Source organism: Salvia splendens, chromosome 7 (assembly GCF_004379255.2).
Source record: "Salvia splendens isolate huo1 chromosome 7, SspV2, whole genome shotgun sequence".
NCBI classification, from domain to species: Eukaryota; Viridiplantae; Streptophyta; class Magnoliopsida; order Lamiales; family Lamiaceae; genus Salvia; species Salvia splendens.
In genome coordinates, this window is record NC_056038.1 from 4793561 (window position 1) to 4813646 (window position 20086).

At 40.8% G+C, this 20086-nt stretch overlaps 2 protein-coding genes across 2 annotated transcripts; both read right to left on the reverse strand.

The window, feature by feature from the left end:
* Positions 1 to 7302: 7302 nt before the first annotated feature.
* LOC121740888 lies at positions 7303 to 10022 on the reverse strand. Its single transcript, XM_042133537.1, has 3 exons — positions 9379 to 10022; positions 8287 to 9047; positions 7303 to 7631 (listed from the first exon to the last, which is right to left on the reverse strand). Exons 1-3 carry the CDS (start codon positions 9976 to 9978, stop codon positions 7526 to 7528), a joined length of 1467 nt encoding a protein of 488 aa, XP_041989471.1. The 5' UTR covers positions 9979 to 10022; the 3' UTR covers positions 7303 to 7525.
* An 820-nt stretch (positions 10023 to 10842) lies between these two features.
* On the reverse strand, positions 10843 to 18015 carry LOC121741729. The gene is made up of 4 exons (XM_042134613.1): positions 17927 to 18015; positions 17155 to 17209; positions 12391 to 12906; positions 10843 to 11635 (listed from the first exon to the last, which is right to left on the reverse strand). The coding sequence occupies exons 1-4, from the start codon at positions 18013 to 18015 to the stop codon at positions 11210 to 11212; spliced, it is 1086 nt and encodes a 361-aa protein (XP_041990547.1). The 3' UTR covers positions 10843 to 11209.
* Between the last annotated feature and the right edge of the window lie 2071 nt (positions 18016 to 20086).

A 20086-nucleotide genomic window follows, 5' to 3' on the forward strand; every position in this document is an offset into this window, starting at 1 on the left:
AAATTTGTTTTCCAATTCACATGCACAAAATTTCATTAATTTTTTTTTTGCGTTCATACTTTTAACTTCTACTTACATAATATTTGTAGATGGAAGAAGATCATAGGACCGCCATGCTACTTGCTGAAATGCAACAAGGTGGGGGGGGGTAGGGGAGGTCGTTCCCAACAAGATGAGGAGTTCGACGTTACTATATCGTCGGACTCGGACAACAACGAGGATAGATCGCATTCTCGTATTCCTTCTAGCACCGACGGAAATGAGGAGATGCCTCCCCCTGCACCCACTAACACGGCAAAAGCTTTGAAATCGGACATTTTTATCAAACACTACAAGAAGGTGGCGGTGGTGATTCCAAGTTCTCACGATCCGAACTCTCAAGAAGTGACTTCGGACTTTCATGTTTACTGCAACTATTGCGATAAAGTGTACAAATGGTCCGCCGGTGGTGGATATGGCACCCTCCGTCGCCATTTAGTGGCAAAGCATCCGGTAGAATGCGGCACTGCCTCTACCCAAAGCCAACTAAACTTCCAACCCGCCGGCTCGGGTTCGTCAGGTGCGCCTCTATTTAAATATGATAAAAAGAATTTTGATGATACAATGACTAGATGGGCGGCTATGAAGCATATGCCCTTTAATGTTTTTGATGACAAAAGTTTTGAGGTTACTATGCAAAGTGGGTTGAATGTAGCAATCAAAAGAATAGGTCGAATGACCGTGCAACGATCTACCGTTCGGCAGTGCTTGGAGAAAAAGGTAGAATTATCACGTTATTTAGTTAACATGGGCCACAGGGTGAACATTTGCTCAGATGTTTGGACGGATTGTTTTAACCGTCATTCATACATGGGTATTACGGTTCACTTTGTGGACAACAGTTGGACTTTGAACAAGCGTTTAATTGGTTTTAGAGAATTTGAAAGTCCACACACTGCACCCGAAATTGCTTCTTTGATTATACAAGTGTTGAATGAGTTTCAGTTATGCAACAAGATATTTTCTATTGGTTTTGATAATGCAACTGCCAACACCGCAAGTATTGCCGATTTGATTGCGGCTTGTACACCGGTAATTGGAGGTAAGTATTTTCATCAAAGATGCATTTGCCATATTTTAAATTTATGTGTACAGGATGCGCTTGAATTATGGCAAAAGCATGTCTCTCCTATTAGAAATGCAATTAGATTAATCCATCAAAAGCCAGCTATTGGCAAAGCATGGAAGAAATATTGCCATCAAAAGAATGTCAGGTACACGAATTTTACTATGAATGTGTCTCATAGATGGAATTCGACATATGATTGTCTGAATTCTACCTTGACACATAAAGATGCTTTATGTGATTTTTATAGAACTAACCCCTACTGTGATTTATATCTTTCGCATAGTTGTTGGGATAACAGTTTGGCTTTATTTAAATTGTTCAAATATTTCAAAAATGCTACTGTTGAATTGTCGGGTGTTTATTATTGCACTGCTGTTCGTGTTTTGGAGCATTGCATGTACATATCCCTTGGTTTTAAAACTGCAATGAAAAATGCTTCCTCTTCTCCCGAGTTAATGTGCGTTTTGTATTATATGATTGAAAAATGGCTCAAGTATTTCAGTGAGATTCCTAACGTGTTTTTGATTGCAAAGGTATTGGATCCAAAATGGAAATTAGCAGGTACCTCTAGAATTTTAGATTTTTATTATAACAATTTGAGTTCAATTGATCTTGGTCCCCTTCAAGCAATCCAATCGGATACCAGTGACGAATTTGGAGTCGACCTCTCAGAAACCTTTCAAATAAACCTCCCGGACCGGTCAGTTGTGCAACAAAACCTCGAGTATAACTTGCGCTCTCTCTACACCGAATATGAAACCAAGTATAACACCACTCACCAAGTCAGAAGACCACCTCCTCCACAACATAACTATGGCTTTGCATTTCAAGCCGATTATGATGACCCCGACGCGCAATCCCAACTAGCCGACCTATACAACTACAGCACCGGCGGAAGGTCCTCAGGTATGGTCAGTGAATTAGATTTATATTTTGAATCACTCTTTTCCTTTGGTGATGAAGGTCCTACTCCTCCCGCCCAAATCGACGTCCTCGATTGGTGGGGAACCCACGACAAAGATTTTCCCATCCTTGCTTCAATGGCCAAGGAGATTTTTTCTGTTCCGGCTTCCACCGTCGCCGTCGAGTCCGCTTTTAGTGTTGGCTCGCGCGTTTTGGATGAATCACGAAGTAAGCTCTCCGCGAAAAATATGGAAGCCGTGATGTTACTTGATGATTGGGCCAAAGCTGACGTCCGAGAACAAGAAAATGATTGGAATGATCGTCAAGAGGGATCACAAGATGAATTCACTGGGGATGAAGATTAGGTCAACCGTCAACCGCCGCCGGCCAAGCCAAATAGATAAGTAAGGTAAGAGAACTACGTGGACTTTGATTCCCTAATGCAAATGAGCAATTGGGATACGTAGGCACATCAACTTAAATTTTTTAATTTAAGTTGAGCTCAAGTCCTTTTTCTTTTATTTCTTTTTTTTCCCATTAATTCCTACTTTAAAAATATGCAAATACAATTACATAATTGTATTTGTATATACTCTAGTCGATGAAGTATATTTCTCTATACGGCTAAATGAGGGAAACTTTTGACAATTCTACTATAATTGTTGATTGTTAGACGAAACTCAACATTTAAAGTTGAATTGCTAAAGGTGTCCTTAATTTAGTTATGTAGAAAGATCTTCTTCGCCGGTTAAGAGTATATATATAATACACTTATACGTTTAAGAACTTCAACGTCATTTCTTGTCATTTGTAATTAGTTCTTCACTGGTAGTCTCATTTGTATTTAAATTTTGTTTAAGACTTCAAGACCGCCATATGTTTTCAATTTGTAATTGTTGTAACTTGTCACGTGTAATCTGTAAACATGCAATTTCAATAAAATTGCAACTTTAGCCGTATTTTTTTCAATTTTATTTACTCACATTGCATACAAAAACAAACTTGAAAAGTGTAAATTAATTTGATTAAAATTGAAAAGTTGAAAAATGCAAAAAAAAAAAAAAATATATATTCGTCGAACCGCCGAACCGGCCCGGAATCGGCGGTTCAAGCCGAAAACCGGCGGTTTTGAACCGCCGCGTAACCCGCCGGTTTTTTGAACCTGAACCGGAACCGCCGGGAGCTAGGCGGGCCGGTTCAGGTTCGGCATTTTCTCGACCCTTGAACCGCCGGTTCGGCCCCGGAACCGGCGGTTTACGACCCTTGTGCATGCCTAGTCAGAACAGAGGATAGGAAAATGAAATAATAGAAACGGTGGCAAGCAACGTTATTTGTTAGGCCATCCACAACGCTGTTCCTATACTGTTCATATACCGTTCCTTAAACCACTATTTGAGGGCCCCACTGTACTTTTTTACTCCATTCCTTAACTAAGGAACGGAACCTGCAACCCTCCGTTCCTTAACCGTTCCTTAAATTACTATTCATTCAATTTCATTTTTTTTTATTTCCAACCCAATTCAATTTAAATAAACACACTTTATTAAAAAACAAACACACTTTATTAAAAAACACACAACATTAAAAAAAATTACAACTTAAACTTAAAAAAATAAAAAGCACTCAATTAAAATCCTAAAAAAATAAAAAACACACAATAAAAATCCTAAAAAAATAAAAGTACACAATTTTAATAATTTCATCCGCCAAAATTTGCCCAAATGTGCTCAATTAGATCCAGTTGGAGTTGGGTGTGGGCACTAGAGTCGCGTGTCCTTGCACGAATAGATAACCGTTCTTGAGATGAAAATTGGGGTGGAAATAGAGAGGAATAGATGTGTGTTTGTGATTGAAATGAGTATGAAATAGGAGTATTTATAGAGTAAATAAATAAAATAAAAATTAAAATTAAAAATAAAAACGGATATAAAAATAATTTTTTTTTATTAAATTCGAATTAAAAAAAAAATGAATTATTGCGTCACCGGACGAAGCCCACTCGCGGGGCAGCGAGTGGGCTTCACGCGTCGAATGGGAGGCCGCCACGTCGCCGAGGCGACGTGGCGGAACGTTCCGTTCCGCGTTCCTCCGGAACGGAACGCGGCACGGCATAGGAATGGCGACGGCACGGAACGGCGACGGAACGCATCCCGCAACGCGTGCCGCCGCGGAACCGTTCCGCCGGAACGGCATAGGAACCGCAACGGCACAACGTTGCAGGTGCCCTTAAGACGGTGAAGGAGAAGGAATTCGTGTCGATAACCATATTTTCCCTCGATTCTAGTATTTTATTATCATGGCAACTCAAAATGGGAGGTTTCAACGTTGGAGACGGCCCGACCACAACGATTCGGGCCGGCCGTCCACCGGTCCACTACATGTATTTTCTAGCTTATTTCTAGACACTTTCCTTTCTAGCTTAATGGTTTTTTGTATCGATTTTTCAAATGTTTGGACTATTCTATTCAATTTTCAAATTTGTATATATTTTATGCAATTTTTTTTATTTAATGTCAAACTTCAAATTTTGGATTAATTTTTTTTTCGAAAAAATTCAAATCGAATCAAATTTATTTTTCATAAAATTTCAGATTTTAGATCGGTTTAAGCAAAAATCAAATCTGATACCCGAATGCTCATCTTAAGTCTAATGCTATATTTTTTAACATTATTTATTTATTTATACATGTAATTTAATTTTAATATCTCAAGAATAATTATTGGCAATTATTAATCTTATAAATACAAATCGAGATTCGATTGTTAATTTTTATCAAAAATATTGTGACCATAAGTTACTCTCTCATCATACAAAATAGCAATAGGTAGGGATCACCTAATTCAATTGGTATAACTAGGGAGGTCAATTTAGCCCGTAACTCGTGGGCTGGCCCGAATAACCCGCCAAATTTATAGGATTAGGGCTGAAAATTTCCAGTCCGATAAAATTACAGCATGATTAACCCGCACCCGATTAACCCGCAACCCGTTAGGGGCCAGACCCGAAAACCCGATGGGCTGGCCCGGAAACCCGATAAAATTTATATTGTTCTATTTGTTTGACTCTAATTCGACACGTTATTGATTAATTTATAATATAGATTACTGAAAAAATAACTTTTCATTTTATATATTAAATATATAAATTATATATTAAGTTTATATTAATATAATAATAGATAAATGAATTAGAAACTTCAAATTCACTAAAAATATATTTAAATTTCTAAACATGCTTTAAAATTTCTTGATATTTATGTTTTATTTTGCATAAATATCAAATATTAGTATTTGATCATGTTTATGTTTGAGTTTACGCATATATCTCAAATTTATCATAATTAAATATTTTACATTTTATAAATATAATTAATTTTCACCATTATTTATTGGATTGATCGCATGTTAATTTTATCGGTAGCAACCCGATTAACTATGGGCTAGCCCGAAACCCGAGTTTTTAGGGTCAGGGTTGAACTTTTATAACCAGGAAAAATAACAACCCGATTAGCCCGCAACCCGAATAGGGTTGACCCGAAATCTAATGAGCTGGCCCGATTGACATCCCTAGCTATAACATTTCATACTACACCACTACTGAATGAACCTGAGGATCTTCAGAGCATCCGCAACGGTGGCGCCGTAACCCGCGTCCGTCCGCGCCGCTGGCACGGACGTGTCTCGCCCCCGCTGCGCTCGCGCCCTGCTCGATGCATCGAGCAGCGCCGTGCCAGCGAGCAGGTGACATGGCGGCACGCGATTAGGCAACGACATAGCCGTTGCCTTTGAATATATTTTTTTTATTTAAAATTCGTTATTTAATTATAAATAATGATAAAAAAATATATATATATTTTCCAAATTCCAAAAATATTGCCATTTTTTTGCCCGTTTTTCTGATTTTTTTTGAATTTTTTTTATTTTTTCCACCCGAAATCATCTATAAATACACACATTCATCATCCATTTATCACATCAAATCATCTCTCATTCATAATTCTCCTACAAACTATCAACACATTCATCCCTCACTTAAATAAATTTTTAGGATTTTAATTATGTCGTTTTTATTTTATTTGTCATTTGTAATATTATTTAGGTTTTTTTAATGAATTTTAGTATTATGAAAATGTTTTTGTTTAATTGAATTTTAAATTAATTGTGCTCGTCCTTGCGGAAGAGCAAAGCTATGGGTGTTGTGCTCTTGCCAGAGAGCAGACAGAAAAAGTAGGGTCGGACTCACAACCGTGCCACTGGCAAGAGCACGATTGTGGATGCTCTCATGTTCATTGCAGCAAGCTAATGAACATAAAGATCCTATTTGGCAAAAAAAAAAACAAATCATTTCCCAATCAACCTCTCTCCTCTATCTTCTCTCTCCCTACTTTCTTAAATTACGTTTAATTCAATACAAGTACAAAACCTATTTCTTCTACCTGCACTCCTATTTTCTCTCTATACCTTTTGTTAATCTTAATAAATATTTTATTTATCTGTCAAAAAAATACTGTATCAAATAAAATCTGAAAATTTTAAAAACTTTTTATTTGTTATATTAACTTCTAATATTTCATTTAGCAATGGAAATAATCTAGAGCACGATAACAATGTTCATCACATTTATTATAAATTTATGACGATAATTTTTTTTAGTTGAGTAAAAAAATTTTAATTGTACTAATATAATTTTATAACGTTATAGAACTAAGTTTTATTACTATTAAAATAAACTAGTATTATAATTAATTATACCAATTAAACATTCAATTTATATGAATTACTTTTATTATTAATTATATTATTTTACACATTTATTTAGTTATTTACTGAAACATATTTTATTCCTATTTATCATCTAGGCCCTCTAGTTATTTAATAATGACTAATACAATTATGTAGATTAAGAAAAAATAGGGAGAGAAGGTCAAGGTAGAGAAGACAGATAAAAGATTTTAGATTTATTGGATATTTTTATGAGTGGTTATTTATTTAGATTAACAAAAAATAGATAGAGAAAATAAGAGAGAGAAGGTGGAGGAAAGAACTTGTAGTATAATTGTAATTATTGAATGAAACCGTAATTTAAGAAAGTAGGGAGAGAGAAGATAGAGGAGAGAGGTTGTATTGGAAAATGATTTGTTTTTTGCCAAATAGGATCCACATGTCTAGGAGTGTAGTAGGAAATGTTGCAACAATCCATACTCATGTGTTTCCGAATGGATTTAATTATTATATCTTCGATTATGAGAAATTATTTATAGAAACTCATCAAAACTTGAATACTATGAAACTAGAAGCCAAGCGTAACCACATTTCCAAAATGTGCAGCACAATTACACAAAAATTGCGCAGGAAACGAAACAAAACAAAACAAAAACATCTGGATGAGTATGTTATATCCATCAGATTCTAATCTTGAAAAAAGAAAGTCAGCCTGCCAAAAAGTGATCTTTACCAAGGAACAAGGAGCGTAGAAGCACCGAGCATCACACTCTATCTTGCTTCTTCTCAATCTTAGTTATCATATACGATGTTGTGCTCGTCCCAGATAGGACAACGACATGTAGCTTTCTTGTTTCGCCATTCTGCTCCACATGTATAGCAAAACTCGTGCCCACACCTGCATATTCGAGTTCGGATTATTTGAATCTTCAAAGTGCAAAACAGTGTAAAATCTAGCGATTAACAAGAACAATGGTATAGTTCATACAGATTGAAGAACTTAAAAACAAGAGCTTTGGAAGAATCGTAATGCAAGGACCAATAAACAGAGGTGGCTGAAAGTAATCAAAATAACATGTAAGCAATCCATGTTACCAAAAACTTGCATAATAGGTTTGTTGCTATCACTCCCATCGCCCGCAATACTTAGATCATTGGATAAACCAGTAATGCATTGGTCTTATAAACAGAAGATCAGCGCAAAACCAATACAAGGGGCAAATTGTATCGTACTAGGATTTCAAATCACATTTTAAAAACTAGAAACATGTTTTTCTTCAAAAGAGAAGGGGGAAATACACTATGGCCAGGGTTGATAGACAAGAATGATAAACATCAAGGAGAGGAACCCTAAACCCTATGTAAAAACTAGAAACATGTTTTTCTTCAAAAGAGAAGGGGGAAATAAACTAGAGTCATGGTTGACAGACAAGAATGATAAACATCAAGGAGAGGAGCAAACTTTTGCAGTCAGATGCTACCAGCAGTAATTGGAAGATTTGCTAGTGTCAGTGCATTTGAGAAACACATGATCCAATGATTGAAGTGTATACCTGCAGTAAATGTGGTAGCATCCTACAGAAAGTGAAACCATATGGCTGCACTTGGGACATTGACGCCAGAGATTCTTAGTAGCCAATGACTTCAGTTTCTTTTCATTACTGGAGCTGGGATTACCGGTTTTAAATGCAGAGCAGCTCATATTACTATGCCAAGGGACTTTGCAATTGATGCAGAAAAGGCCACCACAATGAGAGCACTTCCTACAACCCAATACTTCAATCGCATCACCCTTGGAACCTTGAAGCTCTGTTTTCGATAACAAACTAGAACATCTTGAGTAGGGGCAATAAATTTTCTCCGCTGGTGGGATTGATGCTTCCTTCACACGCTGGCACATTATGTCGAACAATTCCGGAGTCAGGAATTTTCTGCAACTATCAAGTTCCAACAGAGATTTGCAGTTCTCATTGGGGCATTTAGGTAGAATGCCCTGAAGCAACTTATAGTGGACATATTTTGACATACATGACAAGCAGTAGCTATGCAGACAACCTGCAATTAAGAGCATCTGATCCACATCTGTATCTTCCAAACATATTGTGCATGTCTTCATCAGATTCTTTGTGCCACTGCTTCCTGCTGATCGCTTGACCTCAAATGCAATTGCCTTCCTAGCAAGTTCAACAGCAAACACATTATCATGGCGAGTTACAAAAGATGCACCGGGATTGCCTAATTTCCGCAGAAGAAGATCTATCTGGTTAGATAGCACAGCAAAAGTTTCCCTGATCTCCCGGTTTTTGCCAGTGATCTACATTCAGAAAAACAGGATCAACATTAAGTCATTGTAATGTAATAACTCATAAAATCATACTATGAGCGTGAAAACCGAAAGGAGGCTATTAAATCCTAATTGTGATGAATAAGCCCTAACTGGAATTAATGTGATCTAATTGAGATGGACGCACCACATTAGGAATTTCGGATGTACACAAGTTATTGCTATTCATTCAGACAAACTGAAAACCAAGAATCCCAACAAATTAGAGTACAAATTTTCATAACTCAATAATAAGTTATTAGTTCATCCTAAAGTAAGGAATGTTAATCAATGATAAATAATATTGCTGGCAATCACTAACATGCAAGTACAGCAACCGATTATCAGTAACAATGGTAACCCTCTTTAACTCCAGCATCACGGCGGCTTCAAGTCCTTCAATCAAAGCTTTCAACTCAACCATCTCTTCACCAATAATCTGATTTTTTCCGCTCAATCCCTTGCTCAATTCAAACACCGATCCGCCATTGTCGTCACGTATCACAACCGCAACGCCGGCCACGATCCCCTGCACCAAACCCTTGACGTAAACCCTAAATCCCCAACATTTCCCACTCGATGAGGAGCCTTCTCCGTACGGCTTCTGCAGCTCATCCCCGATTTTCCTCCACTCCTCCTCCGGTATGTTGGAAATCTCGCAGGCGAAGGCGCGGTCGTGGACCTGGCGGCACAAGTCGAGGCGGAGGCGCTTCTCCGCGGCCTGCGTACTGTACTGGTTGAGGAGCTCGCACTCGTACTTGTAGAGATCGTCGCGCTGGAGGGCGTCCGACAGAACGGGGCCGAAAACGGCGTCGTAGGTGACTCCGTCGGCATTGGGGGAAGAAATGGTACCGTCGAGGAGGGAGGCGGTCAGTGCTTCTTCCAACTGGAGATTGAAAGCGAAATCGGAGTCGTCCGCCATCGTAGTGTAGCAAATGTTGCCGTCGATTTTCGCGCCAATTATTAGGGAAGCCGTTACAGATTTTCAACCCTTTTAGGTTTTTACAGAGGTGATCATTTAAATGTGAATTATTACTGCTACCCCACGACTCTTCGAATTTCGACTTCTGGAGTTGATGAAGTTTTTTTTTTTTTGAGAATTTATAAATTGCTGAAATTTATCTACATAGCCTCTGCTACATTGTTTGAGCTTAGTATTTTACTAAACATTTTCCAAAAACTTATAACCATAAGGAAATTATATCTCAATTACATAAATCCAAAAAAATTTGAGCTATTTCCCAAAAATTTATAACTTCCTAAATCGCTTATGAATTATCCTTTCTATCACAAATTTAATTATTGATCTTTTTTTGCCAATCGACTGACCGTCTAAATTCCCCAGCAATTTCAGTGCATAAATATTTAAATATAGAAATTTATAACCCGAATATATAAATAATCAATAGAAATAAAAACCAAATAAAGACTAGTGATTTTCGAGAATCCACCTCAGGGGGAAAGAATAACAAATAAAAAAACATTCCTCAAAATCGTGAGGCGATGCGAAATAATACTACTAGTTAAATTAATCACAAAATTTAATTACTATTAACCTTAATAACAACATAATTACAAATAAAATACTTGAACTTCCATAAAAATAAAAAACCCAGACTTTCAGAAAATGTTCAGGCCATTAAAAAAAAGAGAGAACACATACATCTAAAAACTGTGAGCATACAAGCTCTAAACCACAATGCAATCATCCAAGTTGCTGTCTATTTTGGTCGTATATGAGATTGCGCTCGTCCCAGATCGGACACTTGCAGGTTGCCTTCTTGTTTCTCCATTCGGCTCCACAAGTATAGCAGAACTCATGTCCACATCTGCGGGAAACATTGTCGACCGAAATGGAAAGGACTTCCAAAAAATCTTCTCATTTGAACTCAGTATACAAATGGAAACTAGTACTAGTATATTGTAAACTTGTAATAACTGAACTGTTGAAGAAATGCATGAGTGGATTATAGTAGCAAGAAATATAGTACTCCACACTATTCAGTCGGGGAGAATATCAAGTCGTGCTTCTATATCTACATGAACGTAATAGGCTAACAAGAGGCACACTCGGAGAGCATCACAGAGCGAATACTGGAGGCGCGAAAACTAATAAATACCATTTCATCCTTATTTTTCAGTACATAGAGGCACTATATAACCTTAGGAGAGATCTTCATCATAGAAGCACAATATTTGATGACATAATAAACAAACATCAGCTCAGTTGTGCAGTTCTCATGAGGGCATTTAGGCAGCCTCCCTTGAAGCAACTTAAACTGAAAATGTTTCGACATGCACAAAAAGCAGTAGCTATGTCGACAACTTGTATTTAAGAACATCCGATCCACATAAGTATCCTCTAAACAAATAGTACATTGCTCAGTCAGATTCTTGCCATTGCTACTACCTGCTGAACGATTAACCTGAAATGCAATTGCATTCCTTGCAAGTTTGACAGCCTTATTGGCATTAGAGGCAACAAGAGATGGATGACACTTAGTAAATTTTCTTAGGAGTTGTATCTGGCTAGATAATGTGACAGCAGTTTTTATCGTTTGAGTGTTTTCTCCAGTAATCTGCATTTAGAAACACTATGTCAATCACATAAAAACCAAAGTTTCTTTAAATGCAGTTAATGAACAAAATGTTGCATATGAATACTTTCACGCTTGAGTCTCTGGCCTCAGACAAAATATGGAAGAAACCGTTACACCTACTTAACAAATTAAGAAAAATACACCTAAGGGACAAATAAAGAAATCTACAAACAGAAAACTCTAGGCTCCTCTAAGCAGCAAAAACACACAAGACAGCTTCTTAAAAAGGATAACAAAAATAGACAATTCCTGTGTTTACTATCTGCATATGGATGATTCACATACAAGTGACAGATAAGGGCATATAACTCAAAAGCATGAATCTGTATCAAGAGAAATAGAGAATAATTTCAATGTTAAGCAGCAGAAAATCAAGTCCAAGACAGACAGTGTAACTAGCAAGGCTTACTTTCACTTTCACACAAGGTGCCTGACTAGTACTTATGGAAACAACTATACCACATGCTACTATTCTTGCTATTAATTAAAGATAAAACAAAGCTTTAAAAGGCAATCTTTGAGTGTGTGTGTGTGTGTGTGTTTGAAGACTAACAGTTGATTAAGTAAGTCACAATACAGACAAAAAGCTCAAATTAAACAAACAGCAATCAATTTGCACAAAAACGAAGAAATTAATAGCCTAAAAGGTACAATTATCATAACAAGGCGTTTGTAGGGAGCCTCAAAATTAATGAGGCTACTTAATCAACAATGTTTGAAGACTGTATACCGACATGTTGACAGAGCAGAGGATTATCGGTAACAACAGTAATCCTCTTCAAATCAAGCATCACCGCAGCATCAAGACCTTCAATCAGCGCTTTGAAATCAACCAATTCCTTATCCTGATCTTTGCCGCTCAAACCCTTACTCAACTCGAACAGCAAACCATCATTCCCGTCGCAAATAGCCACGCCGATTCCGCCCGCCCCTCGCTCCACCAAACCCTTGACATAAACCTTGAATTGGAAGTTTTGCCCATTCGAAGACGACAAGGAGGAGCCCTCTCCGAACGGCCTGTGCAAATTGTTGCCGGTTTGTAGCCACTCCTCGTCCGGCACGCTCATGATCTCGCAGGCCAGGGCGCGGTCGTGGACCTGGCGGAGGAGGTCGACGCGGAGACGCTCGGCCTCCACCTCGTCGTCGAGGGCGTCCTGTTCCCAGCCAATGAGGGCGTCGTAGGCGGCAGTGGCTGGAGGCTGAGCGGCGGTGGCGTCGAGGAGGGAGGCTGATGGGGTACGAACTAAACCCTAATGGCAAGCCCAATAACAGTGACGGCCCATCAGCCCAGAGCCCAAGAAAGAGTATCTGTTCGGCACCAAAGAGTTCGGCACGACCCAAGAGTTCGGAGTCAGCCTACAGCTCGGTAAAAGCCGACCAGTCAAGCTCTCCTCTCAGATCGGCAAGAGCTGATCGGTAAAGTCCAGCAGTTCGGTCTCAGCATTCGACCGAACTAGGAGTTAGTGGACTCATGAAAGGCCTCCACGACCTCCGCTATACCCACGATCTATTTAGTGGTACGAAGCAGTTATTGAGCAGTTATTGCTCACCCACGATCTTGTTAGTGGGGCTGCAAACCACGACCTTAGTTCAATGTATAAATAGAACTTAGATCAGATAGAAAAGGGTTAAGCTCTCTAGAGATAAAATCATATAGCAAGTCTGTGTTGTAAGCTGTAATCCCAGATCAAGCAATACAATCTTGCCCTCCCTTCTTCCCGTGGACGTAGATTTACCTCAGTAAATCGAACCACGTAAATTCACCGTGTCGTAATTTATTTTTACGAGCATTCATCATCATCAATAATTCGCGGATCCATCACTCGCTCATAGTCACAACTCCTCGGCGAATTTCAGTCCGTCCCTGTCTTGACGATTCCGGTTGCTCCTGAGCCCGTTCTCGTCTTAACGTTTCCGGCTGTTCCGGAGTTCGTTGTTGACTGGAAGTAGGATTTTGAACAAGGGAACCAGAGGCTTGATCTGGAGTGCGAGCATCTGTTGGCACGACATGCCGAAGGAATCTTTCTATGGAGGGGCGCCGAGAAAGAACAATGTCGTACCGAGAAGCATAGCGCCGCAATGAATTCACAACTTGTTGGCAAGCCGAGCTCTCCAGCGCATTGTTCCTCCGGAGTACATGATATTCCTCCCACAATTCGTCAACTCGACTCTGAACATCTGATATGGTCAATCCCCCGCGCACACGGATGTAATCCTCGTACGCAGTCCTCTCAGCAACGGTCGTATTCAGCTCGGCCTCCAGATCCTTCTTATCGGACTCTAAGTCCTTATTATCGGCCTCCAGCTTCACTAAACGAGCCAGAAGCTCGTCATTCTTCGTCTGATCGGCTATAGCTCTTTGCTCAGCTTCGTCTAAAGCCGAAGAGTACAGCCGTTTCCAGTGAAGTATCTCCATCTCCTTGAGTACAAAGCAGCTATATTAGTTCGGCAGCTGTACCGAGCAGATAGTAAAATACAACAGGAGTAAAGGCGAGTACGAAAAGCTATACGAAGACAAGTGTAGAGAATTTTTCATTCACAAGGAAAATTTTTTACACTAGGAGGGCTTCAAGGCCATTTTACAAAGAAGAAACTGGACTAAGAGAAGGGAGGCGAAATCATACTCCGCCAGCTTCGTCTCCGGCTCCTTGGTCTGGTTCAGCTTCTTTCTCCTGAACCACCTCAGCCTCCGCCTCGCCTCCCCGCCGGCCTCGCCTCCGCCTCCTGATCGGCCTCCTTCTCCGGATGCCCGGCCCGCTCGACTTCGGCCTCCAGCTCCAGCGGTTCGGCCTCACCCTCTCCGTTGTAAGTCGAAGCGGGTGAAACGGGTCCCACGGAGGCAAAGATAGCCTCCAGGTTCTCGTCCCGATCAGCTCGACAACCCCGGACTCGGTCTGCAGAAAGCAGGACCGAGGATGAAGCGAGCTCCTCAAGGAGCGGCAGATTCTGAAGCCGAGCTGCTATCTCTCGGCTGTACAGAGGCAGCACGACGTCGGCCCCCTGCTCGCCCTTATCGGCAATTAGCCTTACCAGGCTACCGACAAAGGCCGAGAACTGGCTGCTCAAAAAGAGTTTCTCCGTGTAAACACGGAGAGCCTCCCCTTGGGCAACCACGGCAGCAGCATCGCTCCGCTTCGTCTGCTCTCGCTGGATGACGAGCTGGTTCTTGGCAAACTGAGCTTCATCCTGGGCCGAAATCCTAGCAGCTCTGGCCTTCTCAAAGTTAGCCTCAGCCTGTTCGGCCCGATGGCAAGCAGCCGCCAACTTCCTCTGCATCTCGGCATAGTCATTGGACGCTTTGGAGAGTTCGACGGCGACGAGCTTGGAGAGCATATCGTTCCTCTGAAAATGAATAAAGAAAAAAGTCAACAAAGGGGCCACAAAAAATACAGGAAAAAAGCAAGGCCAGAAAATCAAGAAGAGAATTCACCTCGGCGAAGTCCGTGGGCCATAAAAACGGCTCACAGATATGTTCCGAAGGAGGCGCCAAGACCACGTCTTTCTCTGGCGCTCTCGGGGGCTTCTGGGCCCTCCCCTTCCCCTTTGCCGAAGTCGACTCCGGCTTCTTCGGATCCGAAGAGGTTTTTTGCCTTTTCGGAGTCCTCTCGGCATCAGACGCCGAGCTGGTGGTTTTCGGCCTCTCCGGCTCCTTGGACTCCGAAGATTTGCGGCTAGCCTTACTCAGCATGTACACTGCCAAAAAGCAAGAAAGCAAAGTCAGATTTTCTTCGTTAAAGCAGTAGAGCATAAAGGTAAAGAGAAATCCTCACCCTCGGCCTCTTCGTCCGAAGACGAGATGTCGAACACGACGTCGCCCTTGACGAGCTCAGACTCCGTGTATTGTTTCCTAACTATGGGAATCTTGTTGAGCTCGCCATCGAGCTCGTCCAACGGTTCCGGCCGAGGGTGACGGATAACGGACTCCGGCCCTCTCCAGGGAAAACTAGGAGCCGCGGTCCTATCATAGTAGAAGAAGCGATTTTGCCACTTCGGCCACTTCGTTTTACAAAAGGCTCTAAAGGGCTGTAAAGGGATCAAGTAAAACCAAGACCCCTTCCTCTTAAATTGAAAGAATTTAAGGATCGCCTTCAAAGACAAATCCCTTCCTAACCTACGGAGTTCGGCAGCGAAGGCCGACAAGTGCCTCCAAGAGTTCGGAGTCACTTGGCCTAAAGGAAGCTGAAAAAAATCTAGTAAATCTATAAAGGCAGAAGGGAGGGGGAAACGAAGCCCGCATTCTAAGCAGGCCTCGTACACGGTGGCGTACCCCTCCGGCGGGGAGTCAGCCCTATGATCACCGTCAGGTACCACCGCCTTCCCCCCAGGAAAAAAGTATTTTTCGGGTAGGGATATCACAGTATCCTTACTCAAAATACTATGGAAATACTCTACAGTCTTCTCCCCGGACTCTTTCCGGCCAGAAGACCCCTTATCCCCTTTCCTACCGCTACCCGACTCCGAAGAAGAAGAAGACATTTTTCTTACTTTTTGAAGATGAAGAAAGTCGGAAGAAGCTCTTGAAAGCGGAAGAAAATTTCTCGAAAAAGAGAGAGTATAGAAGACGCAACAGCAAAAGTGCTTCAATGATGAAGAAAGGAGCATATTTATCAGATTCGGGAAAGATTTCGAGATCGTTGCGCCGTTTCGAATCCCACCTTTTCAGGATTCAACGGCCGGATTTTACTGTCGCATTTAATGCAGGCACGCGCAAGGCACGTCCCCTGACGTCAGCCTCCCCCTTACCATTATCCAGAATGCCGAAGTGACTCACCTCGCCGAAGTGATTCACTTCGCTTTTCGGGGGGGTAGTGATGGGGTACGAACTAAACCCTAATGGCAAGCCCAATAACAGTGACGGCCCATCAGCCCAGAGCCCAAGAAAGAGTATCTGTTCGGCACCAAAGAGTTCGGCACGACCCAAGAGTTCGGAGTCAGCCTACAGCTCGGTAAAAGCCGACCAGTCAAGCTCTCCTCTCAGATCGGCAAGAGCTGATCGGTAAAGTCCAGCAGTTCGGTCTCAGCATTCGACCGAACTAGGAGTTAGTGGACTCATGAAAGGCCTCCACGACCTCCGCTATACCCACGATCTATTTAGTGGTACGAAGCAGTTATTGAGCAGTTATTGCTCACCCACGATCTTGTTAGTGGGGCTGCAAACCACGACCTTAGTTCAATGTATAAATAGAACTTAGATCAGATAGAAAAGGGTTAAGCTCTCTAGAGATAAAATCATATAGCAAGTCTGTGTTGTAAGCTGTAATCCCAGATCAAGCAATACAATCTTGCCCTCCCTTCTTCCCGTGGACGTAGATTTACCTCAGTAAATCGAACCACGTAAATTCACCGTGTCGTAATTTATTTTTACGAGCATTCATCATCATCAATAATTCGCGGATCCATCAGAGGCGGCGATGGCTTCTTCAAGTTGGAGGTTGTACGCCATCTCTGAATCGTCCGCCATCGTTGCTTTTCGTCAATTGTTTCCCGCCTGCTTATACAGTCTCCGCAGCTCTTCTCTGCTTCGTCTTTTCCTCCTCGTTTTCCTTCTCTTTTCTGTTGAACATTTGCAGAGATATATTTGAACTTTTGTTATTAGACTTTGTCGTATATTTATCATATTTTACAGAGACTTTTTCGTAGGGATATAGAAAATTGGAGTCTCGTCTCGAATCTAATTTTTAGTATCACAAAAAAATTTAGTTTGTATGAGCATCTCTAAAAGGGGTAAGGTATATAGAGAAAAAAAATACTACTTATCTATTCAAAAATAAAAATATACACTTTCAAAAATAACAAATTCCAAAAGAAAAAATATAGTATATAAAAATGTAAATTATTTTCTAAAATAAAAAAAGTAGTACAAGATGTATTCAGAACATAAAAATATAATACATTCTCAAATATTCTCATTGGAAAATATTTTTCATGAAAAAAAATACAATAGTTATAAGACATTACAGCTTCATTTACATCTGTCGTTGAAGATACTCTAATTGAATTGAAATTCCAAATAGTTATAAAGCTTGACACCTTCCTACACATACAACAAACAATTTCACACACTATATAATTTCTTCAAATTCAATTTTATACTTAGTATCAATTAATACATCATTTTTATTGAATAATGGATTTGAAATTGAATTACAACCCAATTTTTTCAAATTCTAGAATTATAATGCAATCCAATCCAATTCGAACCTAAACATTTTGGTCATCCAAATTCCAAACTGTACCCTTACAAATACAATACCCGCACAACGCCCTCACCCTAATCTGCAGCCATTGGCTGTGTCGTTCATGCAGATCCTCACCATGCCCTTGGCCATGGCCATATTCTGCAGCCACGACGCCTCCATTGCATTTGCGAACATGGATGTGTTGCGAATACCCTTGAATAAATCATTTTGTTATACATGCAAAATAGTATTATGGATGATCAATTCAAATAAAAACTACTGCATTGTTTGCGATTGAAAATGTAGTTGCAAATATAATTGAATTTGATGCGATTTGAAACCAAAGAGCCTAAATGTGAAGTTAATTTATTTTATTTTAGATGCACTTAAAGGATAAATTAATTTGAAATAGAAGAATTTGCAATGTTACAATTTTATGCAAGATGTAACTATCTGTATACTAATATACTCTTATAAAAATAGAGTGAAAATGGGGCTAATTACATGTTTTGATTTTGAAGCAACTTAATACAGTATATGATAATTTTGTACATGTATATTAATTAATTGATTGTCTTACCTGCCCCAGTGAGAATGCATAATCAAACACAGTTCATAGTCTTTCATTAGTACTACACCTTTTCTCCTATTATATCTATTCATTCAGCCCATTAGAGCATGCGCAGCGGTGGCGTCCGTCGCTACCGCCTCCGCGCCGCTGGCACGGCGCTGCTCGATGTATCGAGCACGTCCGTGCCAGCGGACGCACACGTAGCGCGCTCTCATTCGTCAACGACTTGACCGTTGCATTTAAACATTTTTATATATTTTTTAAAAAAAATCAGTTTTTTATTAAAAAAACCGATAAAAAAAATTCACTTCCCCAAAAAAATATATCCGTTTATAACCGTTTTTTACACCTTTTTAATTTTTTTTTTCATTTTTTTTACCCCAAAAATACACACTTTCATCTATAAATACCCCCAATTTCACCCCAAAAATTCACATCAAACTACACAACTCTCATCATCATTCTCCAATATCCATTCTCATCTCCATTCTCTCATATCCATTTTCATCTTCATTCTCTCATACCCTACAACATCACTATGTCCGGCCAAGACGATAACCCTTCGGGCTCCCACGGTTGGAACCCCGAATGGTTCGGTTCACAACCGTTTCCTAGTCCGGAAACGGAATATTCGGCCCCTCCTCAAACCCAAGATTCGGCCGTTCCGGGTGGCTACCGTCCATACCCAATCGACGACCAAGGTGCCTCCGAAGGGCGCTACGGGTGGACATCGGAGCCTAGGCCTCGCGTCCCTTCCCAAATGCCGATTCCTCCATCTCGCGCCGGTGTCCGCACACCGTACTCACCGGCGGAGATGGAAAGATTGTTCAAGGCGTACTTGGAAATCTCCGAAGATGCGGTGGTTGGAACGAACCAATCCGGCGATCACTTTTGGTGGCGCGTCTCTAGCCGGTACAATGCAAACCGGCCGCCCGGAACGATCGAGCGCAACGAGAGTATGGTGCGCAACTGCATCGGCCGAGCCAACGAAGAAATTGGCAAGTTCAACGGCTATTTCATCCAGGAGTCCCGGAATGCCAGGAGCGGCGGAAGCGAGGTCGACATCATCACCGCCGCGCTGAGCACCTACCAATCCATGAACGGTAAGTCGTTCAAATATCTTAACGTTTGGCAGGAGACGCGGACGCACCCGAAGTATAAGGGAGGCATAACATCCTCCTCTAGCGGCTCCTCCAAACGATCAAGGTCGGTAGCCCTATCCGACTCCGGCTCGGAAGAAGTGGCTAGCCAACTCGCCGGAGCTAACTTGGGTAGCCCCGACGCCGGACCGAGCGGTTCCCAACGCCGCCCCCAAGGAAGGAAGAAGGCGGCGGCCAACCGTCGTCGCGGCTCGACTCCCAAAGCCACTCCCGAAGCCGCTCCCGCTCCCTATGTGCCACCTCCACCCCCGAACAACTCGCTGTGGATGCTCTTAAGCCAACTCAATATGGCCGATAGGTCATCTATGACCCCCACGCAACTTGAAACACACGAGACCATGATAAAAGGTCTCCAAAAACAATTGGGGTTGATCCCGCCGGATGCGTAGTCTTATTAGGAGTTTAATTATGTAATTTTTAATTTTTAGGATTTTAATTATGTAATTTTTAATTTTAAGGAGTTTAATTATGTAATTTTTAATTTTTAGGATTTTAATTATGTATTTTTTAATTTTATTTG